Below are 14692 nucleotides of genomic sequence, written 5' to 3' on the forward strand. Positions count from 1 at the left end.
ATTATCCCGGCAACATGCTCTCAAAGTTTGGCCGTGCTAACGTGTCGCAAAAATGAAAAAATCTACTTGAAACTTCACAACCGCGCCGGTCCCCGCCACAAAAAGACGCAACATTTATCAATGTTTTTCTGAACATGCACACCCGACCAAATCACCGAATCTGGGACGCGGTCAAAGGTGGGGCATGCATTGCCTAAGGCGATGGCAGAACATTTGGGCGCTGAAAAGCACACGATGAGCTAATCTACGTCTATTCTACATCGTTCCGGTAAGCAATTTAAGACATTCAAGGATTCAGTACCAGTCCGACATGCCTCAATGCCGCGCGGATGACGGGTTGAGCAGCTCTGACCTTGACCTTCGACTTTACCGACTCGCAATTGTATTACACAATCCAGGTTCTATGACAATGTGAGAGGTGAATATTTTTATTTTTATAATTCTCTAAAACATTTCTCCTGACATACTTTTTGAATAATTTGTGACGTTATTAAACTTCGTGGGCCTTCCTCTTGCATTTCCAAGATCATGTACTGTCAGTGCTTTAGCAGTCTGGTTTCTATATACATGAGAGATGCACACGAGTTGTGACAGTACTGTATGATCTAATGCACATCTGTCAGCTAGGTCAACACGGGGACATACGGTGATAATCCCACACATTATTCTCGGGGAACAGCAATGGGTATTCATGTGATTCCTTCAGTGACTGACGACGATTTATCAATTAGGTGAATATTTTTCCCGTGAAGAGTATTTTTTTTCATTGTAAGTTTGACGAAATTTAAGTAGTACTCTCGATCTACAAGACTTCAAGTTCAAGCTTGTAAGCTATTCATCCCCTGTGGCTGGGTTGCATGATAGCAAGTTGTTATCTAATTATATTCAGCAACATCTGCATAGAGGCCATTTAGATAAATCACTATTTGATGAGATCACACAGTCTTGTCAGAGAGAAAGAGCTAGGTTTCATTCAGTGGACAAGCCGGGCCCTTTATATGCACCATGATATCAGAGCGGAATATTATCTGATTGTTTGTACATGGATTGTATAGCGGAACATCAAAACTGACACAGGCTGCTAGACTGGAAACGAACTTTTGTTTTCTTACCACCAGAAAGCTCCCTTGACCCAAGATGACATTGGTTGGCCATGAAAGGTCAGTATGATTTGTCATGCCATTCGGGGGAGCAGATGTTGCAGCAGGCAGTAAGGTGGAGGACAAACGTTTGTCATATGGCAATGCTTAGTGTTATGATTCTGTTATTCCAACTCGGTATATATCTCGTTTCAATCACAAACTCCCAGTCTTAAGATTGCTGCTAAATATTATTTTGAACCCATTTTTGACCACAAAAAGTGAGTCTTCAGTCTTTTCAAAGTTTTCAGTAATGATAATATCTCTCACAGCTACGTGACAAACTGGAAAACTGTAGAAGCTCTTCAGCCACGTATTCGAGGAGGAGACATAGTTGAGATGAAACGATCTGGAGGCGACATACATTCCGGGATATACATTGGCAATGGTATGTTAATACATATCTCCGTCTCAAAATCCACGGGGAAAATTGCAGTCGTAGAAGAAAGTCTCGGCGACGCAGCTTGCGAAGACAGGGTCCGTGTAAACAATGACACTGATCGGAAATTTCCTCCCTTGTCCGAAGAGACGATAGTCGGACGAGCCAAAGATCACGTGGGTGTTACTTATAGAATTGGAGGTATGGAGGAGACGAGTCGCAACTTTTCCATCATGTGCAGATACGGTGGCAGCCGGGTTGAACACGAAGGATGGTTAGTATTTGTGTTATCAGCCATTCTTAGACGGCGTCGATAGATTTTATCAATATTCTAGAACTTTAAAAAACAACATTTTTCCGCAATCGAAATCTATACCCCTCCCTGTGTTACGCGTTTCTTCTCTATCGATGTCATTCTCTCTCTCTCTCTCTCTCTCTCTCCTCTCTCTCTCTCTCTCTCTCTCTCTCTCTCCTCTCTCTCTCTCTCTCTCTCTCTCTCTCTCTCTCTCTGCCTGCTTTTCTACACATATTCCTCCAGATCTCTCCTTTCCTCTCCCTGTCACTCGCGGCTGTGCCAGATTCTCGAGGGAGCATTTCAAACGTACATAACTACGACTATGATGTTATTTGGAGCGAATGTTCTGACAAATATTCATAATAGCAACGAAATAAGAATGAAGGAACGCTAGATATGTTCCAATCTGAGATGGCCACACCCGTGTTTAACATTGCTTCGCGGAAGATAAGAATTTCACGCAACTCCCTCGGTGGTGGAGTCTTATAACTATATTTTGATGACTTCGTTTGAGACACACAATCGCCTGTTAGTATACAAATCAAATGTCCTTCAACAGATGCTAGAAATACGCATTTATCTGAGTGCACATGCTTTATTTTGCCAAATATGAGAAATAAACAGAGGCGAGTTAAATTCATGGATATGAAATCGTCACAGTATCGCTGGCAATGAAAATACCAACGTGCTGTTAGCTGACTGTTACATGCCATTGATTTAAACTAAGGCGATCTAAGGGACCGTCTCAGATTGTCGCATAAATTCAAAAAAAGAAATTCGAGGGGGTTTTAACCTCCATTCAATTAGTGATCTTCACTTTCGCACTTTTATTCTGTGACTACAAGTACTCTTTACATTTTGTGTAAAAATAAACAAAAACCGCACACTTGTACCAACAAATTTGCTGTGATTGTTTTCAACTCGGTTCATGTCATGCTATAGTAAGTACTCAAATTTGATCGATTACTTGACGATGTAATGTGGTCAGGGGATACATATTCTTCAGTAGCTATAGCACAATGCTACATTGTATTCTCAGGCAGACATCAACATTTCGCACTTTTGAACTTACGTTTAGGAGAGGGGGGAAGGGAGGTTTTGATGTAAACGGAGGAATTTCGTTTCATGAACTTATGCGACAATCTGAGACGGTCCCTAAGGAGATTGGTTAGCGTAGACTGAGAGGGATTGTTATAGTGGATGGTCGGATTTGTATCATGTTGAGTACGCAAGTCGATCGTTCTTAACAGCTACATAGAAATCAGCTAAAATGTAACATTTCTTAATTATTTTAATAGGGGATGAAGATTGTGAGAAAACTACAAGACTCGACGGAATCACAGAAGCAACCGGCATTAAACTTTGAATTATGGACTCCGAGATAGCGTCGTGTTATGAGACTTGATTGATCAAAAATACTAATAAACGTTTCAAGTAATAAAAGCTTATTTGCATATAATACACGCGAGTCGATCCTATTTGTCGCTGCAACAAGAAGGTCACGTGTTAGCTCTTTGCACAGCAGGGCATTATGTACTTTGTAAATGGAGAAAGGATATTTAAGCTTTTGACGAGAGAATTTGGGCAAATTTTTATCAATGCCCAAGAAGATATCTCTGTAGAAACGATCTGATTTGGATAGCTACGACTTTTTGCAGTCAAAAAGTTTGCACAAAATGTTTATTTAAATACAATAGAACAAAACAAGGTCACGGGGCCTCAGCACAAAAATGTCTGCTAATATACGATAGAACAAAACTAGGTAATGTGACAAGGGTCACTTTTTCAATCCCCAAAATATTTTAGTTTAGAGACGATCATTGTGTGATTTGCTCATATGTTGATTTCATAATTTCCATGCTACAGATCCACAGTGACGAATCGTAGACCCTAAATAAAAGACGAATGTACAACGAGATTTTGACCAGATCACGATACATGAGAGCGATACCGAATACATGTATAGAGTGAATTAGTCAAAACGGTGTACCCATTTCTTGGGTGGTTTATTTTTATTATGCTATATTATAAAACAGCATATTGAAAGTCTGACGTGAAACGTTAAAAAGATTTTATCTGTAACCGAGAGCTTCTTTATGTTCCGCGAATACAGTACTGTTATTTTCACGTCTCGACCAATCGGATCACTATGTTTACACCATAAACATACTGGTATGATAAAATACAAGGGCGTTGTAAAATTGCTTTAATGAAACATCTCCCACTTAAGTAGTTGCTGATAGAGGGCCAGTAGCTGTAACTTTTCAAGATCTTTCTAATGACAAATGCAAGTTCTTGTTCTTCTCCTCAAAGCATGTTGAAGCACGATCTATTTAGCTTGCCAAAACAGCACCTACGCGTTTATACGTGAATACTGTGTTAAAATATCTCAATATCCTTTTGGGAGTAGGACACGAAGTTGAAAGTTCTAGTCAATATTTAAAATAGATATAGTAAAACATCATCAAAATTACGGCTACTGGTCCTGCAATGTGAGGTCTCTTTCACGAAAGGAAGGGCGTCACGGAAGGGCGCACGTCATGTCAAAGAAACTCCATCTGAACTTTGAATTCAGTAAGTTCGGGTTATAACATCGGACTGAATTCGGGAATTTGGGTTCAAGTGAAGAACATATCAATTTTTCTGATTGTGTGTCATTACTGTATTATGTGAGTGATGAGCAGATATCTGCTAACATTTTAAGAATGCCGTTTGGTGATTATGAGACTTGCAGCAGAAAGCAATCCAAAAACAGCCGCCGTGTAAAATGTGACGTCAGCGGTTCCTGTCAAGTCATACAGAGCACCTGTAAGAAAGTATAAAGACCTTATTGTATGAGCTTCCTTGAGAATATTACCATGAAAATATGTGCACCAGATAAGTCCATTAGGAATTGTTCGTAACAGGATTATGAGCCTAAGCGGAAAGCATGAAAGTGCCATCGACTTTTTTCTGTAAGTTACATTTTTATTAATGTTGATGCAAACGGTTATCCGAATCGTACAAACTTGAAAAAACCCGAATATTTCAAGGCGCGAATCTCAAACATTGACATCTCACGACCGTTTCGGATTTGATGGGAGGCGATTCGAAGGCCTCTTACAAGAACAATACGTGTCGACGAACGTTCGATCTTCGGAACATAAAATTCAGACATGTCAGTGGGCCAGTTGAATGTTAACTTCTCCCAATGGATTTAATAAGTTGTTTATCTATTTTGGTGAGATCAGCGCACAAGTGACACGTCAAAATATGGGCCGGTTGTATGAAAATGTATCATTTAAGGTAGTATACGCCTCGACAGTGAAAGACAGGCCTAATTTTTTGCGTAAACTTTCCTCAAACTTCAAAATATTCTCTTACCAAGTAAATAGCAGGGGGTCACAATGCAAAGTTTGGTACTAGGGGAACAAAGCACCCAACATTTACCGATGTTTATAATTCTAAATGGTAGCCATCTTTGTATTAACTCTACGAGCAAAATAAAACGTTTAATTCTTGAAAACACTTAGACTGTGAAATCTTTTTCTTACCCCTAAAGCTGTAAAATAAATGCACCCACAAGTGGTAGATCAGAAAAATATAGAAAATAGAGGAGAGTCCCAGAATCTATCTGTCCCCGGGGCGCATTCTACCTTAAAAGAGTTCACAAAAGCGTGCCCTATTCAACCCCTATCTTCCGGACTGAACTTTATCGATTCTTAAGAAATTATGTTATTAAATCATTACCTTCTTAACGTTACCTACCTGATACTGCTATTCCAATTGCAGCACCGATTCCCATAGCAAAAAGGTCCAATCCAAATGCACTTGCTACGTGCTTTCTTTCTACAGCATCTTTAAAAATCACGAAGTGAAGAGAATTAAATAAACCACAGGTGAGACCTATACACACACTCAATATCAGAAGCTCTCTGTAGGTTGTTATGAAGACGAGTGTTAAGAGCAGCGCACTATACGTAACAACGCTTCCCCAGAACTTACTCAGGTGATATTACTCTCAAATCGATGAACCAGCCGTATATCAGTCTTATAGATAATGCAGCAGCTCCAACAACAGTATTAAGAAGCGAAGCGTCGACTCTATCTACACCAATTTCATCAAGACGTTGCATAAAGAAAGTGATGAAAATTCCACTGGCAGCGCCGATAAATCCTATGGCCAACGTGATCCCCATGATGCTAGGCTGTAGGTAGATGATGTGAAAACCGAAAAGGCGAACGAATCGCAGACAACGATGTTCTCTGTCAAGGGACTTCCCGTCCTGTCTGGCGATTTTTTCATTTGAACATAGAGGGCGGAGTAACGCCCCTGCCACACTAAGGTTTGCACTCATTGCAGAGAGAATAATGAGCGTTCCCCGCCAACCATAACCCTGGATGAGTATTTGGCAAAGGGGTGGTAAACCCATTATACCAAGTCCGTAGCCTGCCGTCGCCAATGCATTGGCCAAACCATGTCGTTTTTCGAAATACTTTCCGAGCAGAGAGAAAGATGGCAAGAAAGACAGCGATAAACCGAAATCTGAAAAAAAGACAGCGATTGAAAGAATGTTAGTTCCCTATGATTGACAAAGATGGAACACGTACATTAGTCTAAAAGCAAAGTAACATATTGTGTTATTGAGCAACGTGTCTTCATTTGAATGGAATTATTTAGGATTTCGCTCGTCATCGGACATATAGAAAACTCGTACAAATACTTTAAGACATTCTACCTGCAAACATTATTTTCTTGGGGGTGGGGGCTTTCCGTCGACCCTCCAAGACTAGATGGAGAGGAATATGACTATCAATGATATAGTTTACCAGAGTTTGCTAAAATAGTGCATTATCCAGAGACTCATCGACACTTCCAAACCGGGGAAAGGCAACGCTCACAGCATTACTCCACGCGAAGGCCTTTCTGTTTCTAGCACGCAGACTAGGATGCGTAGAGAGAGAGTTCCTGTCGGCTTAAAACTAAGTTGACAGATTTTAAATCCTCTTGTTTAGTTGGAGTCGAAAAATGTACAAATCTTACTTACGTTTGAATATTCATTCATAAATTTGACTAGTTTGAATCCTCGGTCACTTAGGGAATGGCAATGTACATGCACTTGTACAACAGACAATGTACGTATAAAGTGGCCATAATGGAAAAGTGGCCCTAGGCCTGGTAACTGATTCCTGAATAGCCTTAGGGTTGAATTTCAAACCTCTAAAAATGGTACATGCGCCCCGATTTTATCCGAACGATTGGCTAGAAATAGTTAGATTTCATCTATACTTGTTATACTAGGACTTTTCATTTCACAGGGACAGCCTGAGGTGTTACAGTCAACAATGTTTGTCGAAAGTTAAATGTCCAATCGTGATTCATGACTGCTTGAATGCCTGACCATGAAGAATGAAAAAATTTAGAACTCTGACACATCGCATTTTGCTCCTTTCCCCGCGACTGGCTGGTCAACTCAGCGGTGTTTTCATGGTAACCGAAAGAACGCAAGCAAGCTGAGACAGTGGATCACCGCCCTCTACGTTCAGTGACGTTCCTTCGTTCCTTTTACGGAGATATTCGTGGCAATTCCATCTTAATTCGTGCATGAATAATGTAAAATTCTGAAGTCAGTATCTTAATGCTGACTATGGAGGTACACTGGGAAGCTGGGATAATTGATTGCGTCTGTCCAACATTAAGCTACTTCTATCGATAGAAAACTACACTGTATTGAGGAAGGCCTCGTCCGTGCATATACAAAGTGAAAGACTTCAGCTTTTGTTGACAGTTTCCTTTTGTTCAAACTTTCCTCAATCACACTTTCAATCATTCTCTTACCAAATCAAGAATAGAAATCTTGGTCAGAGAAACAAATTCGACAATTAAAAATAATTTAAATAGGCTGCCATCCCTGTGTTAACTCGATAAAAAATACTCTTGATTTTTGAAAAGCTAAGACGGTTGAAATTGAGCTCATCACCCCAAGAGCTTTTAAACAAGCCCAAAAGAAGCAGAAAACAAAAGAATTGAAAAAACTTGAATACCTAGTGTCTATTTGCCAAGCAATTTCATACAGGTTATGAACAGCATGCATCAATGCTGTTTGTACCAATCGTTCTATTCATTTTGCAGGATCAAGTTATTGTTCCACACCGGAATATCTCATATTTTAGGTTTTATGTCACTTTAAAAATATTACCCAAGATTTTCCGATTTTATTGTTAGCTTTTGACCTTTCCCATTCAATTGTCAAAATAGCATGTTTTCAGGACTTGACTGAATTGACCTGTACGTGATTAAATTGACCTTGACATGATTTAATTGACCTTGTACACCCTGAAAGCACTTCAGCAGGATCTCAGTTAACACCTGTGTCGAAGAAGTTCTTATATCCCAGTTAGTTACAGTCTCGAACGTATAATTTGAATATTGAATCGCAACAAATATCGCGAGGATAAAATATATAAAAACCGTAGGGCTTAATATTAGATTCTCTCACGACACTTCATCTAATAAATTCGACGTCGCCATGTCAAAGGTCACCTTCCAGGTGATAGATGTTATCTATTGAAGACACTACTTACTCATTAGAAAACTCATGGTGAAGTACAGCATCGTAACATCTGTAACGAAGGCACTGACGACAAGACCTGCTGAAGTCATGACACCACCAATCATGGCAACCCTCCTCTCTCCCACATGTTTACCGATTGAACTTGAAATTGGACCTGGGAACACATCAAAAAGAATGATAGGAAAACAAGGGAACTGTGCACTCGTAGAATTTTCCCACACATACATAAGGTTGTAACATATTTAAGCTTTACACATAATCACAAGACTTCATCAAATAACTCTGTCTCACTACGGAGTTCGGTCGTTTCATTCTTTGCGACAGGTAGAGTATAGACGCATATCCTTAACTTGAGTTCCGCACAATATTACCTCAAGTTGTCAGTGTAGTGAGCGATGGAACCGATCAACTAGCTCTATTATTGTCCGTGTTATATACGCTTCGTCTGGGCTAAGACAACTGTCTTGTCCTCCCCTTCACAAAATCATGATTTAACCGAATGGTGGACATCAATGACAACGTGTGGAATGGGAAGAACGCGATTCTCTCATAAAACCAGTGACATAGGTTATAGAGATTATCGCTTTCAATCAATACTGTTTCTCACAAAGACAATGAAAAATGAACATGGAAACAATACATGAGCCGGAATTAGGAATATGTACGAGCTATAGATTAATTTTTATTATCAAGACACCGACTTACACGAACAAAAAAAGACAAATTGCCCAAGAGATGAAATGAGGGACACTTTTCCAGCTTCCTCGTCGAAATACTCTTTGAACGTCACAAGCAACACACCTACTGATACAGCGAGTCCATCAAGGAAAGCTTCACTTATAAATGCACTGAAGACGACAAACCAACCCCATCCGCCGTCAGGAATATATGCTGGACTGCTAGACGCACACTGTTCTGTCAGGTCACAGACATGAGTCGCTTCTGGTAAGCGCCCACCAGCATCGGTTAGTTCCTTGTCAACTTGGTCGTCATGGCAACTAGCGGTAGCAGAATTCATTGGTCTTTGTTACTGGCACTAGCTGTATTATGAACCAAAACAAAGAAAAATTCGAGTAAACAATATTTTAGAATGAGACCTAGAAGTAAAGAGACGAGGACAAAACCATCGCTATTTCTGCAGGGTCTAGAATTAACTTTGAAATGCCTGTTCCTATATATGAAATTAGTTTGTTCGTTGTGAGAGTCTAGGAGAAGAGATTTTGTTGATTTTTATACCCGTTTACGAAGATCTTGTGAAATTTGTTTTTCACTCCAGCACTAACAATGATTATTGTATATCTCTCTATTTTTCGTCTCCACAATATCGATCAGATTGAGTTGTCGCAGTTTTTATTGAACTTTTGATGGCCGCTTTAACCATTTTGGTCTCGAAATGCTCTAATTCGAGCATGAAAATTCTGTTCAAGACCTGGCTTCTCGCTTTCGGAACCCGTTTATGCGAAAATTACCTAACGTTTTGCGATATTTGAAATTCAAAATGGCGGCTATCCCTGTGTTAAAAACAAAATCTGAGAATTTTGAAAAACTTAGATGGTAATTTTCTTCTTACCACAACAGCTGTAAAATAAGTCCCAACAAGCGGTAGAACAGAAAAGAATTGTTATCGTTTGATAGTCCGAATATCTATCTCCATGGGGCATTACACCTCAGCATAGAACGCGCCTCCGGGACAGATATTCGGGCTCTCAACTTTGTCAGTACTTTTTTATTGTGGGGGCGTATGTTACAGCTCTAGGTGTAAGAAAAATAATAGACAGTAGAAGCGAGGTTCTACTACTGTCTTTTTAAAAATGTTCCCCATAGATTTAACACAGGAATGGCAGTCATATTGAATGTTACATTTCGGTAAATATTCGGTAATGTAATTGTTTGTCCAGTACCAAATTTTGCACTGTGACCCCTGATTTTTATACTGTTTCGATCTACCACTTAGGGGGGTTCATTTTGAAGCTCTTAGAATAAATATATTTTTTGTATTTTTGTGAAAATCGGAATTCTTATTCCCCTCCCCCTAGAGTTGACACATGGTTGGCGGCCATTTTTAAATCAAGTGACGGTAAAGCCCGTAGACTGATATTCCAGACCTGTTGTACTCGGTAAACTACTATGATGCCACTCGATGCCCCATTCTTTCTTAAACGCTTTCCATTTGTATGACTTTAAATTTTGGCTGTAGCTAAATGTTTTTGACATGAATTAGTCACATGAAGATTATAGCAAAAATTCTAGTGTGAACACTGCGATTGATTACTTATGGCATGTGTCGTACCCTGCTCTAAATTCAATGCATACTAGTTGAGGCATTGCTTCGATTGTACACACATGTAATTATGCAAAATGTGAAGATGTCCCGCAAAGGGAACTGAAGTACTAAAGCGATACTGTACTCAGCGCACTCAAACGCCAAATAGTGCACGATTGGAACTAATTCTTTGAGATCTGGATCTTTATATTTTTCACATTTCACAAAAGTGTTGGGGGCCCTACTAGTACTATAGCTGAATGTTGCAATATTACAAATTACTCATAAAAAGTTCATTGCTTTAAGAGAAAAACAAATAAGGTTACATTTGCAGTTTACACCGACGTTTGTTCACTACCCAATTGTCCCGAATCAGTTCCAATCGTGTTATAGTTATCCTTGACACTCGCCACTCGCCGTATACTTACAATATAAATGTGAATTAGGTTAAGCACAACATACGCAACGTCAACAAAAGACAGTGCGTACTTTTTAGACAATGAAATGCCCCATGATACGCTAAGACTTATCAGTAGCCTGACTTCACATAGAACGGTGTTGCTAACAAATCCATAAAATATTATATGTACATGTACCACTGTTAAGTGTTCTGATAATTTACGAAGCTAGTTATCAATTTCAGTGCTATTCAATTGAAAATCATAATATTTCTCCAAGCATTCAGCTTGCAAAAATGCTGTAACGCCAATCAACGCGTGCACTAGCAGATAAATATGGCCCGGGGCCTGCCGCCGGCTTCTGATTAAAACACTATAAGTATATGTGGATAGCGCACATAAATGAAACGATTCTAAATTGCTAAGCAGTAATATAAGCTTATAGAAGGTCATGACCCCTCTAGTTTTTCGATGTATGTATAACTCATTGAGACTATTTCATCAGCCTGAGTCTGACAGACACTTATCGATCACGTGGATCGTCTACTTACGTCAGGTCCCTCTTGTTTCCTCTTAATGTGAAAGTCCACACAACTGACGAATTCTATGTATTGACATTGAGCTCGCTTCGAGACACCTTTTACGAGTAAACCAGTTGGCACCACAAGAGAGTGACTGTGAGCATGTCAGACCAACACCCTATACATAGCCCCTAACGATAACAAAGGCCGAGAAGTCCCGACATGGTAAACAAGGTTAAAAGGGCAGTGTCGCAGTGCATGATCTATCGTGACCTGTTTTTCCTGCAACTCAACCAACGTATTTCCAACCAGTCAAACTACCGAATAACACAACGTGGTTCGTTGAACTTATTGATTATTTCCCGTAAGCACTGTATATGATATACAGCCACTTTAGATTTGACAGCATCTCGTCGTGATGATTAGTGAAATGATTCGGTTTGGTATTATATACTTTAAGAAGCACAGATATCAATTACTTTTTGGCTACGACAAAAAGTTGAGGCCGTGTTAAATTTTCTGATTTGTAACATTTTAAACATGTTATTTTAATACCACCATACTGACCAATATTTTGCAGCAATGCGCGGATCTCATTCCAGTCTATATTCACCTTAATACAGACTGATATATTTAACGTATCATGACCTATTTGACCTTGGCCTTGTGGGAGTATAGTGCGGAAAACATCTTAGGCTCTATTCATTTTGGGGCATGTACTTCGGGCGCAGTGTCATGGCGTCATCTAAGTTCGTTTCTCCATGTAGCCTACCCTTTGAAAGTTATTTTGCAGTGACAAATATGACCTATTTTAAACACTTTTTCATATCTCCATCCATTAGAAACAAATTGCGGAAAATCTTAGACTTTTGAAACTTCGTTCGCTAGAATAAATATATCAGTAGGGGTCGCCATGCAAAGTTTGGTTAGAGAGAAATTTACCTACCTTCGAAATGCAAAGAGCCCTCTTATAACTTTACGGAGAAATTTGAGGTTTCCGATTTTCTTAAGAGCAACACGGTGAAATTCACTCCCTAGACTTCACAATGAGTACAAACAAGAAGCAGTCCACCAAATAATTTAACAGTGTTAGGGGTCAGAAGACGCGTGTCCCCGAGACGCTGTGAAAATGACCACGTACTACATTGAGGGTGCCTTCATTTCTATACAAGGGCAGAGCTTCCGTTAACGCAAAATTCTGCGTATTTCACGCATAATTAGTATGAGGTACGCAAAGTAAATGGACGTCTGCGTAATCCGACACGCATTGAAAAAAAAACGCCATCTCCGTAACAAAGACATGAGCAGACGTGGTTTCCCTCCATTGCGTAGTTTATCCAGGACTAAAAATCAATGTTTGCTGATAAAAAATGTTCATTATTTTGCAATATTTTGTCCTACATCGTGTCAATTATGTCATGTTAATTGTTGCCTTCAAGGCTTTACTACTACCAATGGACGTGTAACATGTTCAATAGTTCGTCGTTATTTCAAAAACATGTTTTTTTCCCAGTTGCGCCGAATGCGTACTTGTAAACCCTGAAGATCTCCGCGTCGAATATCAACAATTTAAGCTAATGCTATTAAGCAGACTTAGAAATAATAGTGTAATGGCCGGTCTGCACGCTTCTTTACAACGATTATCGTGAACTCTTTCCAAATATTGCAAAGTTGGCCATAATTGCAGCCATGATTCCAGTCTCATCTGTCCCATGTGAACGTTGGTTAAGTACACAAAACGGGATTAAAACATCGAAACGTAGTTGTCAAAGTGAAGATGCCATCAATGATCGGATGTTGATAACCATGGAAGGCCCAAAAACTTTGTGAATTTGACTTCAGAGTAGCGATGATAGAGTCAGGCAGCAAAGACATCGTCGGAAGTAGTAGTCTAAATAATTAGTAAGAAATGCATGCGTCGTCAGAGAACAGAACAGAAGAGTATTAAAGATTGTTAAAGTCGTCAGAGAAAAAACATTGTCACTGTTGATGTTTATTGAATACTTTATTCATTCAGGACTTTTCAACTTAGTCTAGTTTTCGATATCGCGTATACAGCTATTTTATAGGTTCTTATAGTTGTACGCATTTTTGATACATTTTACGCAAATAAAAAAACATTTGCATACAGCCTTACGCAGGTTTGAAAATCCTAACGGAAGCTCTGTAAAAGGGATCTATGTACCGATAGATGTTTGTTGGAGAGGTGGTGCATTGCACTGTGAATACGACACTGAGCGTTTCAATCGGCAAACCTCAATGTCGGGGTTTTGCTTTAAAAAGCGTAACCTCATTTTTGAGTTCAACAACGTCACAACAGAAACACGGGGAGCCAGTCAAATGAGGATATGTTGCCGCCAATTCCAATCGAGAGTTGTCGTCAGGGGAAGTTGCTCTGTAGAGGGTCTGTAACATTTAAAATTTCACGTGACTATGCAAGGATGATTCAGTGTAGGACTATAAGCAGTGTAACGGTAGTTCTTTTATGTGGTCCACAACGATCAATGCGGACCGGGTCGGGGGACCGAGCTACCGAAATCATCTCATATTGTCGACAATTCTGTCTCTTATACTACTACAAAAGTCACGTATTACTAAAAGAATGAAGGGATTGCCAGGGCTTGCCAACTTTAATCGTGGACAGTTGAGGAGGAAACCCCATCTACTGCCTGTGCTTTACGATAGCTTTCCACCTTTATGGGGTATTTTATGTTTAAAACACAGAAATTTTGTTTTTTCTCTGTTAAGTATGGCTGCAGTATTGACCTTCAAGTGTGAAGAATATCTTTGTCTCGAAGTTTCTGTTTCTGGCTGATTTTGCGATAAAAATTTACAAGAGAAACAGATGCACGTTTACGTCTTTTTGGGGACTACCATTAAATCTTGATTAGCAAGGGATTAAGCTAAGCGGCAGCGTCACAGTATTTTTGCTCGCGATTTAACAACATCCGCAGAGAAAATCCCATATCGTTGACGGATATGATCGTGTGTACTTAGCGATCAGGCAAAGGAAGGTGGATCGTACCGTTTTTTTCTTATAGGGGTGGCCGCACCCGAAAGATGGCAACTTAAAAGTAATAGCGGCACACGAGCATTTGTAACGATACCGATGTCACGCAATGTTGGGACACCCCTCGACGACA

At 39.7% G+C, this 14692-nt stretch overlaps 1 protein-coding gene and 1 long non-coding RNA gene across 3 annotated transcripts; one reads left to right on the forward strand and one right to left on the reverse strand.

The window, feature by feature from the left end:
- Positions 1 to 968: 968 nt before the first annotated feature.
- Positions 969 to 3272, forward strand: LOC139132968 (uncharacterized). The gene is made up of 3 exons (XR_011552510.1): positions 969 to 1160; positions 1412 to 1792; positions 3112 to 3272. It is a non-coding gene; the product is annotated as an uncharacterized lncRNA (long non-coding RNA).
- Positions 3273 to 4039: 767 nt separating this feature from the next.
- Positions 4040 to 11733, reverse strand: LOC139132967 (monocarboxylate transporter 13-like). Of its 2 annotated transcripts, none has more exons than XM_070699301.1 (5): positions 11580 to 11733; positions 9073 to 9407; positions 8378 to 8521; positions 5561 to 6338; positions 4040 to 4619 (listed from the first exon to the last, which is right to left on the reverse strand). In XM_070699301.1, the coding sequence occupies exons 2-4, from the start codon at positions 9383 to 9385 to the stop codon at positions 5794 to 5796; spliced, it is 1002 nt and encodes a 333-aa protein (XP_070555402.1). In that variant the 5' UTR covers positions 9386 to 9407; positions 11580 to 11733; the 3' UTR covers positions 4040 to 4619; positions 5561 to 5793. The 2 variants fall into 2 exon arrangements, with proteins under 2 accessions (XP_070555402.1, XP_070555403.1); XM_070699302.1 differs by having other exon boundaries at positions 9169 to 9407; positions 11580 to 11711.
- Positions 11734 to 14692: the final 2959 nt, after the last annotated feature.

The sequence above is a fragment of the Ptychodera flava genome, chromosome 5 (assembly GCF_041260155.1).
Source record: "Ptychodera flava strain L36383 chromosome 5, AS_Pfla_20210202, whole genome shotgun sequence".
Taxonomy (NCBI): domain Eukaryota; kingdom Metazoa; phylum Hemichordata; class Enteropneusta; family Ptychoderidae; genus Ptychodera; species Ptychodera flava.